The 15,259-nt window shown below is 36.0% G+C and overlaps 1 protein-coding gene across 1 annotated transcript; it reads left to right on the forward strand.

Annotated features, from left to right (window-relative positions):
* The first annotated feature begins 489 nt into the window (after positions 1-489).
* ap3s1 (adaptor related protein complex 3 subunit sigma 1) lies at positions 490-14,111 on the forward strand. The gene is made up of 6 exons (XM_053504383.1): positions 490-710; positions 3,698-3,789; positions 3,882-3,993; positions 4,098-4,169; positions 4,706-4,813; positions 13,502-14,111. The coding sequence occupies exons 1-6, from the start codon at positions 642-644 to the stop codon at positions 13,628-13,630; spliced, it is 582 nt and encodes a 193-aa protein (XP_053360358.1). The 5' UTR covers positions 490-641; the 3' UTR covers positions 13,631-14,111.
* Positions 14,112-15,259: the final 1,148 nt, after the last annotated feature.

Here is a 15,259-nt window from a genome sequence, read left to right on the forward strand (position 1 = left end):
CTCCACAGTCCACAGACATGCAGATTAGGCTAATTAGCGTTCCCAAATCACAGGTTTGTGTTAATGAGCGTGTGAATGTGTGTATGTGTGTGTGCCCTTCGATGGATTGGCACCATGTCCAGGGTGTACCCTCCCTTGTGCCCTACAGTAAGTCTCCTGGGATAGGCTCCATACCGCCTGAGACCCTGTATACAGAATAAAACGGTACAATGACTCTCATGTGAAATTCACACATTTTAAAATTAACAACTTTAAATTTAAATAGAAAAATTTGATGAATCTATAAATATATATGAATGAAAAAATATATAAATAAGTCACGTAGTGTGCATGTGTATCAATGGGAAAACACTTACATGCATTTGATTTGAAATAGGACTGTGCATACGTTAGATTTTTGGAGAGACTTTTATTTTTTTGAGCACCAGCGGAAGGATATTCCGAAGTGCGATGCGGTCGTTAACTTCACTCACTTGTGTCATGTCCTCCTCCTCCGCCGCGCGCGCTCTCTCTCTCTCTCTCTCTCCCCCCGGTGGAGTCCCTCTGAGCTAGAGTTTCACTCAGGTAACAAAACACCGCTGTGGAACCGTTCCTGACGACGTCGACCTGACAGTTTAATTCACTACCTGATAACCAATATCATGATAAAAGCCATACTGATATTCAACAACCATGGCAAACCAAGGCTTTCGAAATTTTATGAACATTACGTAAGTATGAGTTTTATTCACGCTAGCTAGCAAACTCCTGGCTAAGTTGAGCTGCCAGTCAGATGGACAGGAGTGAGCTGTGTGTGAGAGAGATCTTAATAAAGACTGGATTGTTATTCAGCTTTATATGTATCTGTATTATTTTACATTGGGATGCACAGTAATTTAACGTTATATACAGAATGATACAGAGGGATTCGTTATCTGTAGAGCTAACTGGCTAGTGTGTGTGTACGCTGGCACGTTTAAACCTGGCATAGCGGTTCTCCTTTTAAATCATTTACGTTAATGTGATCACTACTGTTCGCATTGTCTCCACCGTTGCTCATATCACCTAAAAGTCAGTGTCAAACTGACCTTTAAGAGAAGGTATCATCGTATAAGTGTGAATTGTAATTGAAAATGCATACACTGGCTGAGGATAATAGAATTAGAGAGTGTCATGTTACGTGTCTGTGTGTGTGTGACGTGAACCTGAATATCTGATCATGTGTGATGCTGCCAGCAGGGAGGGAGAGAGAGAGAGAGCGCGCGCGCGCGAGCTCAGATTACCACGTGACTCGGCCTTGCGGTTGACTCGTGATTCAGTGATAGTGAGTCTTCTCAGGCACCATTATAACATCTTCATAAATTCCATAAAAAAAAACCCGAAGTATAATAAGTCAAAAGTAAAAACTATGGAGAAATTAGTGAACACTTTTCTACTTTGATTTTGCACATTTTAAAGTCATGTGTTATTGTAACGTGTGTGTGTTGTTCAAGTGCATCTTTATTTACATCTTCTCCCAGAAGTGTACATACATTTACAAAAACATCCACTCCATGATTACCATAAAAAAAATGTATAAGTATGCACATAGTTTTTTTTGTCACGCATAATGAACTCACATTAACACATCTGGTCTTATGCATTTAATTACTTATATTAATTTCATCTTTTTATGGAGATATTTAGTACACCCTGTGTACCTCACCCAATAGGAGACTTTTCCCACATTGTTTTAAAACTCATTCTCACTCACTTATCATTTATTACGCTCTATTCTGTGTACAGGGTCACAGTGGGCCTGGAGCCTATCCCAGGAGACGTAGAGCATGTGGCAGGGTGCCAATAGATTACAGGGCACACGCACATATGCTCATTCGCACACTTTAGAAAATTTGGAAATGCCAATTTGCCTAAACTTCATGCACACAAAGTAAGGAGCAGGAATAGAGCTGGGCTTACACTGCAGACACATCTGTCTCCTGTTCATACTGCACAAGTAGATTACTTCAAAAACAGGTGAATATCATATAAGCACCCTGGCTGGTTGTCCAAAGTGAAACACCAGGGATTTTTGTCTAAAATGGCACCCTAATCGCTGTACTCCTCCACAAAGAATGCATTTTAGTGTAGTTGTTAATGTTTGGACCTACCCAAGTGGAATCACCAAGTGATTGCGGAATCACCCTAGGGTCTTTTACACATTCCAGATCGACAGATTTTGTATGAGCAGTATGAGCTGCAACTAGTTATGTACACTAGTAAACAGGTGTACGTAACTGGTTGCAGTATGATGTCCAGTGAAAACGTTAACTTTTCCATTCAGCAATAAATTCCTTTTATGGTCATTTTACATCAGTCATTTTACCTCAACAGAAATTGCAAGGTTACACTAATAGAAATAAATGATGCCTTGTGGCAAAATCAGTGGGCTATCTCTTGAGGCTGAGGTAGGTTCAAATACTGTAAAGAGTAACATGTGCAGTCCTCTTACAACTCTTTTGATTAAATGTTGGACACACTGCTGTAAAACTAGCTATAAAAGGCTGATGTCTAGTGATCTGAGTCAGTGACCCGAACACCAGTATATTAATAGTTTTAAGTTCATTCCTAGAAATACATTTTCTTATCAAATGTTGTGCATTTGTACCGCTCTTTTGTTTCCTTTTGGTTCCAAGGAGGCTAATTTGTCTGGTTAAAGTGGTTGAACTCTATAATAATGAGCCCAGCAGGCTTATACTCAAATACATACATGTATACACCTTCCACCATCTGGCTAAATAAAAGCATAAAAGGCTACACATGCTTCTGTTGTTTAAGCCAAAGACAGGGTCAGATTAGATTGCCTCTGATCATGTCTGGTTGGCTCGTAGTGATGATTTGCTTGACTAGAAGTGATGTCAGAAGGATTCTTTTTTTATAAAATCCATATATATTATATATGTGCGTTTATTGAATTTTCAGATGTGGCAGCTATATTTTCACCTAGTGAACAGTAGCTTGTCTGCATTTTGACTAGATTACGCACAGTAATCTAATCCTGTAATCTAATCCTCGCAGTCCAGCAAAAATATGTTTATTGTAAAACTTGAATTATGTTATAGTGGCAAGAAAGCAAGGTGTGTGCTCCTAAAGTAAAAAAAAAAACAGTTGATTTACGGGTTAGATAAATATTTAATCATGGAAAGTTTCTGTTCAGCCGTGAGCAACTTCCTCACCTCATTCAATCATTTCATATATTTACCCTGGAGTAAGACCAGATGTGTCAACAAAAAGCACAGAAGGTGTGTTAAAGGACACCCTTTCCATTGAAGCCATGCACCCAAAGTAAAAAAAAAAAGTGACTTAAGTGTAGAGGGTACATACCGTAATTTGGTGTCCTATATCTATAGAAAGCCAAAGGTCCTTCCACAGTCGTACAAAATAGGAATAAATACAATGGTCAACATCTGCCTCTTCGGCACCTGGTTGGACTGCAGAGGTCCCTAGATGGAAAACATTGTAAAATGTTTCTGTGCAACTTGAGCGTTAATGCTACAGAATTGTTGCTGTTCTTTACTTACAAATTGCATTAAGAAAGAAATTGAAGATTTAAATTAAAATTCTTGCGCAGAACTGCTTTCATGTACCCCTGGAAAGCAAGCAAGCATTTCTGCTGTGTAATTATGAAAATTAAGTCGATGTTTCAGTGTAATTCAGTTATTTGCATTTTCTGCTCCAGAGTGAAGACACAGAGCAGCAGATCATCAGGGAAACATTTCACCTGGTATCAAAGCGGGATGAGAACGTCTGCAACTTTCTTGAGGGTGGAATGTAAGAAAGATTAATGCAATTTTACAACTATGTAGTTTTATACACATTATACAATAATTATACAATAATGTGATTTGTTTTTATACACCCAGGTTGATAGGTGGTTCAGACAACAAGCTGATTTACAGACACTACGCCACATTGTACTTTGTTTTCTGTGTAGACTCATCAGAGAGTGAACTCGGTATTCTAGACTTAATCCAGGTACTTTATCATCAGCAGGAATGTTAGTTTTTTTGTATTTTATTTCAGTGTTATTAAGGTTTGAAGTAATTGTAAAGTCAGTTGTGTTCTCTGTCTCCACATAGGTGTTTGTGGAAACCCTAGACAAATGTTTTGAGAATGTCTGTGAGCTTGACCTCATTTTCCACGTCGACAAGGTAATGTACGATGACGTAAGACTTTTCTCAAAATAGACCATGTACACTTTATGGCCAAACACCTGCCTATGAGTCCTACATGTGCTGCTTGAGCATTACATTTTAGATTAATAACCCTTCGCTGTTATAATACCCTAAGAAGGCTTTATGGGGCATGTCTTTTGGGATTTGTACGCAGTTACCACAAGACCATCAGTGAGGTCAGGCTGAAGAGGTCTGGGGTGTAGTCAGAGTTCCAGTTTACACAAAAAAATTTTGTTAAAGTCAAGGCTTTGTGCAGGACGTGCAAGTTCTTTCACACAAACCTTAGCAGACTGTGTCCTAGAGGACTTTGCTTTAGTCCATAGGCATTGTTATGCTGGAGGTTTGGACCTCTTGTTTTCAAATTGATATATAATGCAACAGCACACAAAGAATTCATATACAATGTTGTTGCATAGTTTTAATTGTGTGCATTCCTCTTTTTTCTTTTTTTGTAGATTTACACTCTTAGTGGCTACAAGTTTTTAGCATTTGATTTTTTTAAATGTTCCCAGGTACATAATATCCTGTCCGAGATGGTGATGGGTGGCATGGTCCTAGAAACCAACATGAATGAGATCATAACACAAGTGGATTCGCAAAACAAACTCGAGAAGTCCGAGGTAAGAATTCCGCAGCTATGCAGCTTCTCTCTGAGAATGTTCAGGCATGGACTGTATGTGGACTGCATGTCCCAGAATGCCCTTTTGTGATGCCTGTCTGTGGCTCTATGGCCTGCTATGCTGTGCTCCACACTAAAAGCTCGACCTGCGAATCGCAGTCCATGCTCTGATACAGAGCTGTTCACAGTATCCATGGTGGGAACCAAATTCTGACTTCAGACAAACACCCACAAGATGACTTCTGCTTCCCTCAGCAGGAAGGGAAGGTTTCACCTTGTGGTGGAACACGGCTGCAAAATGACTAACATTCAAGTCAAAAAGATGTTCTGTTTCCACGGAGCGATACAGTTTTAGAAGGGTATGGGGATGATATCAGTAAAGATGACAAGATTTGATGGTGAGTCAAAGACATTTATTTTGGTTGCTGGAATGGTTCAGGCTTTATTTTAATCAATATTTTTTCTGTTTCTTTGTTTTATTTCAACTTGCGTATAAATGTAACTTGCTTTCACTTTAATTTGGTGCACGGTATAATTGGCAGATTAAATAAACTGGTTATTTGGTGGATTAGTTATGCGACAGTGTGTTGCTCATTAGTGACAAAGATGTGACTTTGTCACAATATTTTCATAATATATTTTAAAATGGAAAATTTTATTGGAATGTATAAGTACATTTCAGTATCTCAGTAAGGGAAAATCAACATCCTCAAAACAGGCAAAATACGTTTTTTGACACATCCAACATTTAACACCAATATTTACACCTGTGACTAAAAGTTTTATGAATTAAAAATAAATTTTTTTACAAAGTCTGCAGTTTCAGTGTTTTTAGGTCTTTTTGTCAGATGTTATGGTTTACAGAAGTATAATTACAGTACAAGTGTTACATAAGTTTAAAAGGCTTCTATTGACAATAATATTAAGTTTATGCAAAGAGTAAATATTTGCAGTGTTTACCCTACTTTTTTAAGACCTCTGCAATTCGCCCTGGCATGCTGTCAATTAACTTCTGAGCCACAGTCCTGTGTCATGCCAACAGTAAAGGATCCTTAGGTCATTCAAGTGTGGTGTTGCTTCTCAACCAAGGGAGTGTGCTCAGTAATAATTTTGTCTGAGGACACAGCCATGACTAAAATGTATGGTACAAAAACATCCTCCGAGAGCAACTTCTCCCAACCATCACAGAACAGTTTGGTGATGAACAATGCATTTTAATTAGTATTAGTAATACTAGCATGATTAAGTACCTTGACATAAGGCAAAAGTGATAACTAATTGTGATGTTTTATTTCCTGAGCCAATGTTGGGTCCATGGCCAGGAAACTCCCTTAATCTCAGTGAGAACTTGTGGACAGTCCTCAAGAGGATAGTGGACAAACAAAAACCAACAAATTCTGACAAATTCCAATCATTGAATGGGCTGTCATCAGTGAGGGCCAAAAGTTGATTGACAGCATGCCAGGGCTTGAAAAGAAGGGTCAGCACGGAAAATATTGACTCTCTGCATAAACTTAATGTAATTATACTTCAGTATACCATAGTAACATCTGACAAAAATATCTAAAAACAGTAAAGCAGCAGACTTTGTAAAAAAAAATATTGGTGTTCTCAAAACGTTTGCCCTTGGCTGTATACTGAGTGGTTGCTTAAATAGGAACGCCTATACACCTGCATATTCGTACTGTTTTTCAATCATAGGTTGAAAACAGCAGCGCAAAAAATTCTGGAAATAAAAATCAGAGTTCAGTTTCATGTCCAAGACGAAAATTAGGCAAAATGCATTGTTAGTAACTTTAATTAATTATTCATTCCTATGTTTTTTTTTTCCCCTAAAGTCCCAGTTTTTGGGTGCATTGGTCAATTCTGCTTTCATGGTCGTTTTCAAACAACATTAACCTGTCATTATAGAAAAACCCACCCATACATTACCAAAAAAAAAAAATTAATCGCCCATTAGCAATTTGTGCAGTGATCAACTAAACCTTGTTGGCACCTGCTATATGAACTAATGAAAACAATTTTTGTTATTTGCTGCTTTTAGTAGTATAGTTCTGTCATCAACTGCACTATTTATAAAGTGCACAGATGCTCAACTAAAAGCAGATAAAACCTTCATTTTATGAAGATGAATTATCAGGATGCTTAGCTAGTTAAGGATAAATTATACAGAAGAAATGAACATATCAATGCTGCAAGAGGCAAGTAATACTGTTGTTTGATGATAATTATTAAGTTTTTATTTTGGACAATCTAAGAAAGTTAAAAATGCTAGAAAATGATTAAACAATGTTTAAGATGTCCTGAGTTTGTCACTTCAAAAGTAAACCTTTTAAATCCAGTTCAACTGTTTGAGTGTTGCATACAAAAACAAATTACTAACATTAAATGGATTAACTGGAGTTTTAGTTTATAATTGCATGGGTGCAGACAAATTTTTTTTTTATTATATAGTCAATAATAATACTTGTCTGAATCATTCTCAGCACCCTTGTCATAAACATCAAATCTTCTTGCTTGTTCTCCCTTTTGACAACCTACCCTAGACCGCTTAAATGTTAAAAAAAAAGTATTTCCATTAATTTAAATAAATTTAACGTATTTAAGGCATGTGCCGACAGCACATTTTTTAAATATAACAGTCGTTTTCCAATATTTTAGCACAGTTTATATCTTTACAATATAATATTGAGAAAAAATTGCATTTACCTGAGCCTTGACCTTAAACCCACTGAACACTTTTGAGAACAGGAACACTGGCTGCGTTTAATGGCTGACCTTACTAATGCTCTTGTGGCTGAATTGGCATATCCGCACAGCTCCACTGCCGAAGACTTTGCAAAAAAGTTATTAAAACAGCAAAGCAGGGACTAATCCTGGAATGGGATTTTTAAAAAGCACACATGGGGATGTTTATTGTGTCCATAAACTATTGGCCATACTGTATACTGCTGAATGGCCCAAGAATGTATCTTATAAAATAAATTTCTGATTGGTTATGAAATAAGGATACACTTTTGCAGTTATTATCGAAAATAGAAAGATCCCCAAGGGAAACAATGAGATTTTATTAATGATGAGGTTTTCATTATATTGCCTATAGAAGGGAAGGAAGCTGCTAGAGGTGGTGCTACAGCAAGTAAGCTTTCTGCTCCGCTCCATGGCTTTACTGCTGCTTCATGTAGCTCTCTATTTTTATTTTTGTTTGCCTTTGTAAATTCAGATTGGAAATGATAAATTTAACCTGTGTCAGGATGAAGCTTATTCTTCTTTGTTAATCTTTTCATTATAAATTGTGGTTCTTGTTTACTATGGCTAAAAATCACCAGCCATCACTTGATACGGTATTATCACATAATCCAGGTGCCAGTTTGATTTATATTGTGATTCCTTGAGTATTTTTTCCTGATTCTGTTATAATTTTACCTTAAACCTTTAAAAAAAAAAAAGGTTGTCATGACTTAAAAGTTTTATATCTTAGCCTCATTCAACAGGTTCACAACTAAGTTGACATGAATAATTGAATTTAACACATTTCTTATTAAAAAGTTATCAAAAGTTTTCTTACCCAAAAACAAGGCAAGCATTTAAACAGTATAAACCAACTTCAAATACAAGAGTTTATCATTTAATTTAAAATTTAATTCAACAAAAAGTTGCATGCTTACTAAGCAGCACACATCTCTTTCATCATCATTATTTCTTCTAAACAAACTAAATTTTTTATTAATTATTTTAAATAATTTACATGGACTGCCAATGTGTGAAAAATTTAAAGCATACCACCTGTAGGATTATAAGGAATGGTGACCGCTTCATGTTTTACCACCTCAAATGCCTCCAAAGTCTTGAGCGCATGTTGAGCAATTGTAAGCATGTGACTGGGCGCAGCTCTAATAATGTTAATTCGCTTGCAGAGTTTGGAGAAAAATGCAGATCTGAGCCTTTTTAACCCCTGCAAGTTTTGATAACGCAATGCCATAAAATGTGTTTCTGTTGCACCACGTTGTCATGTCTGGTCATGGCTGACTAAGCAGAAAATAAGCCAGTTCTGGTCACTGGCTGATTAAACAGGGCATCTTCATTATAAACTTAATAAATTATTTAAAAAATCAATCTAACTGAAATAACATGATGAACTGAAATAATTTGTTTTCCCTATATCCCTATTCTTTACACAGGCGATTAACAGAAAAGTACTCGGGTAAAAAAAAAAAAAAATGTATGTGCACTCTGAATGGTTGTTCCTTCAGAGTTCTTGTCAGTCTTTGAGAAGGTGGGTCAGGTTTACATAAGATTGAACGTCAGCTTGTATTTTAAGATTGCGCAAACACTTGTTCAAATCCTCAGGGATGATCACAGTAATTTAAAATGCCATCCATAATTATAATATACTGCATTTCTAAGATTGTGGTATTATCGGCACATGCCTAATAAAGGATTAAACAGTTTGTTGTATACTTTGCGGTCTAAGATGGGTTATACTCTCACTCTTTCAGCTCTACAAACTGTGATTACTTATCTGCTTTAACTACCATTCCTCATTCCTCTTTCCTGACTTTCTCTAGTTCTTTCCATTCTCTTCTTGCAGACGTTTATCTTTCAGTCCCCCAGGCAGGACAGGTAGACCCAGGTACTGCTCTGAATTCCCAACAAAGTAAATTTACACAATCTTGCACATCCTGAGGGCGAACATTAGACTTTAAAGACTTTGATGTTTTGTTTTATATGCTTAAATTGTCTAGTAAAAACGTTAACTTACTAATGATCCTCTTTCAAAAGACAAGTACAATAACCAACCTAAAGTCTAAAAAGATCTAAACGTGGTATGTTTGGTTGTGTGTAAATTTAATGAAATGCGTTTCTATGTACATCAAAATCATTTAATTAAATTAATTTTAAAAAACAAATTTTGTTCTCAGGATAACATGGTAGTATGCAGCAGATTTGTTTTTACTTTTATGTAGAAATTCACTTATGTGTTTAACACAAGTGGATAGTATATACATCATAAGCAAAAATATTTTGGGCACAAAATCCAGTATTTATTTATTTGTTTATAGTTGGTAAGTACTTTTTGCATTTCTATTATTACTATAAGTCCTTTCATGATTGAGTACATTCATAACGTTGCATAATGCAAACTGATAACTGGTAATGACTGACTGACTCTAACGCATCTGTTTTCATATAACAGTTATCATATACTATGTTTATAATATTCCAAATCTTGACCATAGTACTAGCACATATAAGAAGGTTGATGAACAGCAAAGGGTTTTTGCACTTGAGTATAATGTTAATCGAGTCTAGTGATGGGCAGAATTTGAAAACTAAATAAACCAAATTACTTTGCAAGTACAAAAAAAAATCATCTATACACTAGTACAAGCCCAATCAAAATAAAATAAAATCTGTCCTGTGATATGGATCACAAGAAGACTTTGTGTAAAAATGTGCATGCATGCCTTTGCTCTTTCCCCAAGTCACAGTGTTGCCGTATTAGGCTTATTGGAGTGAAGTAAGTAATAGTGCAATAGCAAACACCATCACAAGAAAAAAATCTCCTAAGTGGCAGAACATTTCACTCATAATTAAAACAGCAAAATTGGAGGGATTAGTGGGAAAGGAGTCAGATTGCTGGCCTAATAGTGTGCCCTTACACTCCGAGCTCATGCACATATAACCGGTAGATTTAAATAATGGGAACTCTCTGTACTGTTCCTTAACATGGATCAGTGCCATGCCTGAATGCAGTTTAAAAATTTACTGATTAGGAGGCGGACGGGAGGGTCGCTATTTACGTTTTTTCTCTAAAATAATAATTTTAGGCATTGTGTTTAATTTTTTTGCATGCCACTATTAGGTGCATACTGCCACCTGTTGTAGTTCCATTGAGCAGGACACTTTACAGCTACATAATTCTTGCTGTGACCCAGAATCTTTGTTCTGTCTCTTATGATCATTATAGATTCTTTAATGAATGTTTTTTGTTAGGGCTGTTCGAATGCAGTCTATGTGAACCATTTTACCATCAATTAATCATACATACTGGCTGGGGGCTCAGGGTAGCTCGTTCCACAGGAAACTCCAAAGTGAAACTTTAGTAAATGTAATTAATGTGTACCAGCTGTAAATGCAGAACCTTATTGACAATGTATAGTTACTTATATTTATTTAGTAATAAATAATTATAAATAAAATTATTTTATAGATGTGGGTCAATGTAGGTGTTTATTCATTTAGCCTGTGGATTTAGCCTGTGCAATATGTCTTGAGTGGTGAACCAGAAACTCACAGTATGATAATTTAAAAGAATCGTTTCAGTATTGCCCATCACTAGTTTCACCAAGATTACATCATTTCTCCATCTGTGTATTAGTCACCAACAGCATGATTATTTCACACTTTCGTAGTCAGTCAGTTCTTACCGAACTTTTTCGTCTGTTTGTCTGTGTGTAGAAGTTGTAATTGCATTTTAATAAGAGTTTAAGTTTTGTCTGTGCATCTGTTTATGTGGGTTTTCACACCAGTTTATAATTCAGTCTTAGGACAAACATTAAAATGGTTTGTTTTACACTGACTCTATAGCATGATACAAATATAGCCTTTGTGCACAGTAACTAAACCAAAAGATTATTTTAGAATACACTTCTCCATATAACAGATGGAAAGGTCAACCATAGCTAACAAAGAGTGTGAAATTCCTCACCGATGCTCTGGCCGTCCAGTGCAATACCAGGAATTCTTCAGAAGCTTGCAGTCATTTCAGTTTTTGCTGTACTATGGAAGTATGCAGAGGAATAAAAATGTAACCCTTGATTTAAAGTTTTGAACACTTTTATTATTAGGCTTTTAGCATTCCTTTTAGCATTCCTTTTAGCATTCCCTTGATTGGTTTGGCAATATTGTAGAATTGGTTGTAGAATTTATGGGTTAATTAATGTGTTAAATGCATCGAACCCAAAAATATACTAAAAATAGGGGGGAAAAAATACACTATGATGTTCAAAAATTAGTAGCCCTCTTTCAATTCTATGTTTTTTTTTTTTTTTTTGTGGTAAAAAAAAAATCATTTGATCGTAGCAGATCTTTTTATTAGTCATACACAACCTTGGACAAATAACATAACTTTTTTTACTGTGCCATTATTTATTTAAAGAAAATTTATTTAAAGCCAAAAGAAAAATTTTGGCCCTTTCTTATTTACAACATCGCTTCAGTTCATTGAGGATTTTGGGCACAGCTCTCTTAAGGTCTTGCCAGTTGTGTTGAGGTCTGGACTTTGACTAGGCCATTCCAAAACCTTGAGTCTTTTATTTTTCTGATGTAGATTTCTAGTGTACTTTGGATTATTGTCCTGTTGCATGACCTAATTTTGACTTTAGCTGTCGGACAGATGGTCTCACATTCGCCTCCAGAATACTCTGGTATAGATATGTTGATTTAATGATTAATGCCTCTCTACTGGCTTGCTTAACAGTGGGTATGAGATGTTTCTGCTGAAATGCAGTCGCCCCCAAACCCCATACCCACCCCCCCAAACAAAGTGGTGGGGAAAAAAAAAAAAAAAACTCATTTTGGGTCTCATATGTCCATAAGACATTGTTTCAGAAGAAACAAAACCTCAGCTGTGCTTTCATGTTTGTTTTTAGACAGAAGAGGGTGGCAACTTTTCCAAACAAACCGTATTAGTTCAGTCTTCCTATAATTGTGCTTGATTAGCTGCACCCTCTTAAATCCTCTGTAAGCAGCAAGGAGGGACTTACTATTGGCCACATGTCTTTTTTTTTTGTTTTTATTAAAAAAAAAATAATAATGTCACTATTAAAAGTAACATAATTCACGTGAGGTTGTATTTACCTAATACTAAGACTCGCTATGATCAGATGATTTTTATGGCACAAACTTTTAAACATCTGTTTTATAACACTGCCCCCCTTTCCCCTCAGAGCTGTAAGTCATTTGTATTTATATTATTGTATTTCATTCAAGCATTTAGCGAATCTCCACAGAGAAGGCTAATGAACTGAAGGGTACAATGAGTCAGTTATTGTTATCAGGTAGATAGTTTTTATTGATGATTGGTTAATTGAATACCAGGTCAATACCATTATATATACATATTAACAGTTTATGTTAATGTTGCTGAACACCAGCTCAACATCAATGAATTTATTTATAAAGATAATGTTTATTAAGAGGCATAATTATGGTTTAGTTACATCTAATCATTAGAAAATGCATTGGCTTAAAACTTAGCCCACCTACCAACCTGTCTTTTTGAATATATGTTTTAAAGCAACTCATTTTATCCTTTGTGGAGTGTGAAGTTTTAAGTTTAAATATGTTGTTTATTTTTGCTTTCAAACATCTCTGCTCTGGAATTCTGGAAAATTCTCTCTTTTACTTCATGCGCACTCAAGTCCTTTGATCATATGTTCAGTTTCCATAGTTACGGCTTATTCTGCACTACTGTTAGTTACACCCGAGACATGCATGTGCATATTGAGCTGTGAGAACAAATGCCAGTTTGCACCCATCTGTAGTGTGCTTTGCACTCCGTGTGATTTATCTGTGAAATGTGATGTTTGAGTGTCTGTGTTGCCTGTTCTTGTGTGGATTTGATTTTCATGCCATGGTTCAAACCCCACTGTTACTGTGTGTGTCGGTGCGTGTGTGTTCACAGGCTGGTATTGCAGGGGCTCCTGCACGTGCTGTTTCAGCAGTAAAGAACATGAACCTGCCAGAAATGCCCAAGAACATCAACATCGGAGACATCAGCATTAAAGTGCCAAACTTACCATCTTTTAAATAGCAGCGGTGGACAGGACGAGCAGATGTATATGCTAAATGTTTACCAAACACAAAGTGAATATCTTAAGTAAAGAAGGTACTGTGTGATTTCCTGTCGTGTTGCTTTTGGTCTTGGAATGCCATTGATATGCCTTTTTCTTTTTGGTTGTTTTTTTACTCTATAGAAATGAAGTATTTATTTATTACATTCCATTGGCCTTTCTGAAGGTTTGCTCCTAATTTTTGGCTGCTACAGTATTTGAAGATCATGTCTTTATAATGCTTTGTACATTAGACCTAAAAATGTACTCAATTAAGGAAACATCCAAGTGATACTGTATATGCATTAATTGTATTACTGGTATTATACTGTATGTAATCAGAGTATTTTATATATAATTTATCTTTTCCTACTCAAGCAATGCTTTTATCTTGATCAGTGCATGTAAGTGTTTTTTCTTTTTTTCCAAACAACAAAATAAAAAATGCATATTTTTTTCTCATGTTAAGGTGTTTTTATGCTATCACTCATATAAAAGCTACTTGAAATTGACATCAAAAGTTATTTTAATGATACAAATTTGTACAAAGGGTGTTACTACAAAAACATTTGAAATGAACAAATACCTAAATATTTGTTGAATGCGTTTGTGTGTGAGAGGGTTAGTGTGTGTGTGTGTGTGTGTGAGAGTAAGAGGTGTGTGTATGATGTGTGGATGTGTCAGTTTGTGTGTGACGAGCAGTGTTGGGGGACATTACTTTTTAAAGTAACTAGTAGCGAAGTTTGGCCCATAGTCTGTTAACTACTAATATTCCTATGTCACCTACGTGGTTTCGCACGGTGGCTGTCAGTACGGTTCATCATGAATCACCTCGAGTGTCGGCGCTGTGATTAGGTTTCTCCTCTTTCCGCGCGTCGGTCCTTGCATAGTCAAACCGCATAGGTAAGAAAGGGGTGTAACAGCAGGCATAACAGAGGAGGGCGGGGCTTGTAGGAAGACTTTCACACACACACACACACACACACACAATAACGGATTGGGAATGACTGCTGGCTCATGGATTACATAAATTGTCTGAATAACGGATTACATTTTTTAAAAAGTAACTAAATAACTGAGTACTTAAATTGCAGACAACGCTTACTCATTACATCAAAAAAGTAATCCAAGTACTCTAACGCATTACTTTGTCACAGAATATGATGTCACTCAATTAGGGCTGAAACGATTCTTCGAGTAACTCAAGTAATTCGATTACAAAAATTATCTAGGCAAAATTGTCTGCCTCGGAGCTTCTTTTAATTAATTTTAAAAGCTTGTCTTATGTATTTGCGCAATAATTTGTTTGACGAAGAAGAAGGAGACGCAAAAAGTTAGCTGTGTATTGATTTAAAGGAAGCGTTCTGTTGTGGGCTGCAAAATGGAGGGGAGCGATAAAAATATCAGCGAGCCAAGAGAAGAAGAAACCGAGCAAGAGAAAACGACAGAAATTGTCAGTAAAGGCTTATGTTATGTCTAAACTTTTAGTTCTGAAAGTTAAGTTGCACAACTTAGTGTTTTTGTATAATTATTTAATGTGAGACTTAGTTTTTTTATACTTAGTCATTTGAAATACCTTTTTTTTTAGTTTTTGCATCTAAGTAAAGGCT

The sequence above is a fragment of the Clarias gariepinus genome, chromosome 9, assembly GCF_024256425.1.
Source record: "Clarias gariepinus isolate MV-2021 ecotype Netherlands chromosome 9, CGAR_prim_01v2, whole genome shotgun sequence".
NCBI lineage: Eukaryota > Metazoa > Chordata > Actinopteri > Siluriformes > Clariidae > Clarias > Clarias gariepinus.

Coding starts and splice junctions, on each gene's coding strand:
- ap3s1 (XM_053504383.1), top strand. CDS start 642: ATGATAAAAGCCATACTGATATTCAACAACCATGGCAAACCAAGGCTT. Junction 3,994..4,097: donor GTATTCTAGACTTAATCCAG/GTACTTTATCAT, acceptor GTCTCCACATAG/GTGTTTGTGGAAACCCTAGA. Junction 4,170..4,705: donor TCATTTTCCACGTCGACAAG/GTAATGTACGAT, acceptor AAATGTTCCCAG/GTACATAATATCCTGTCCGA.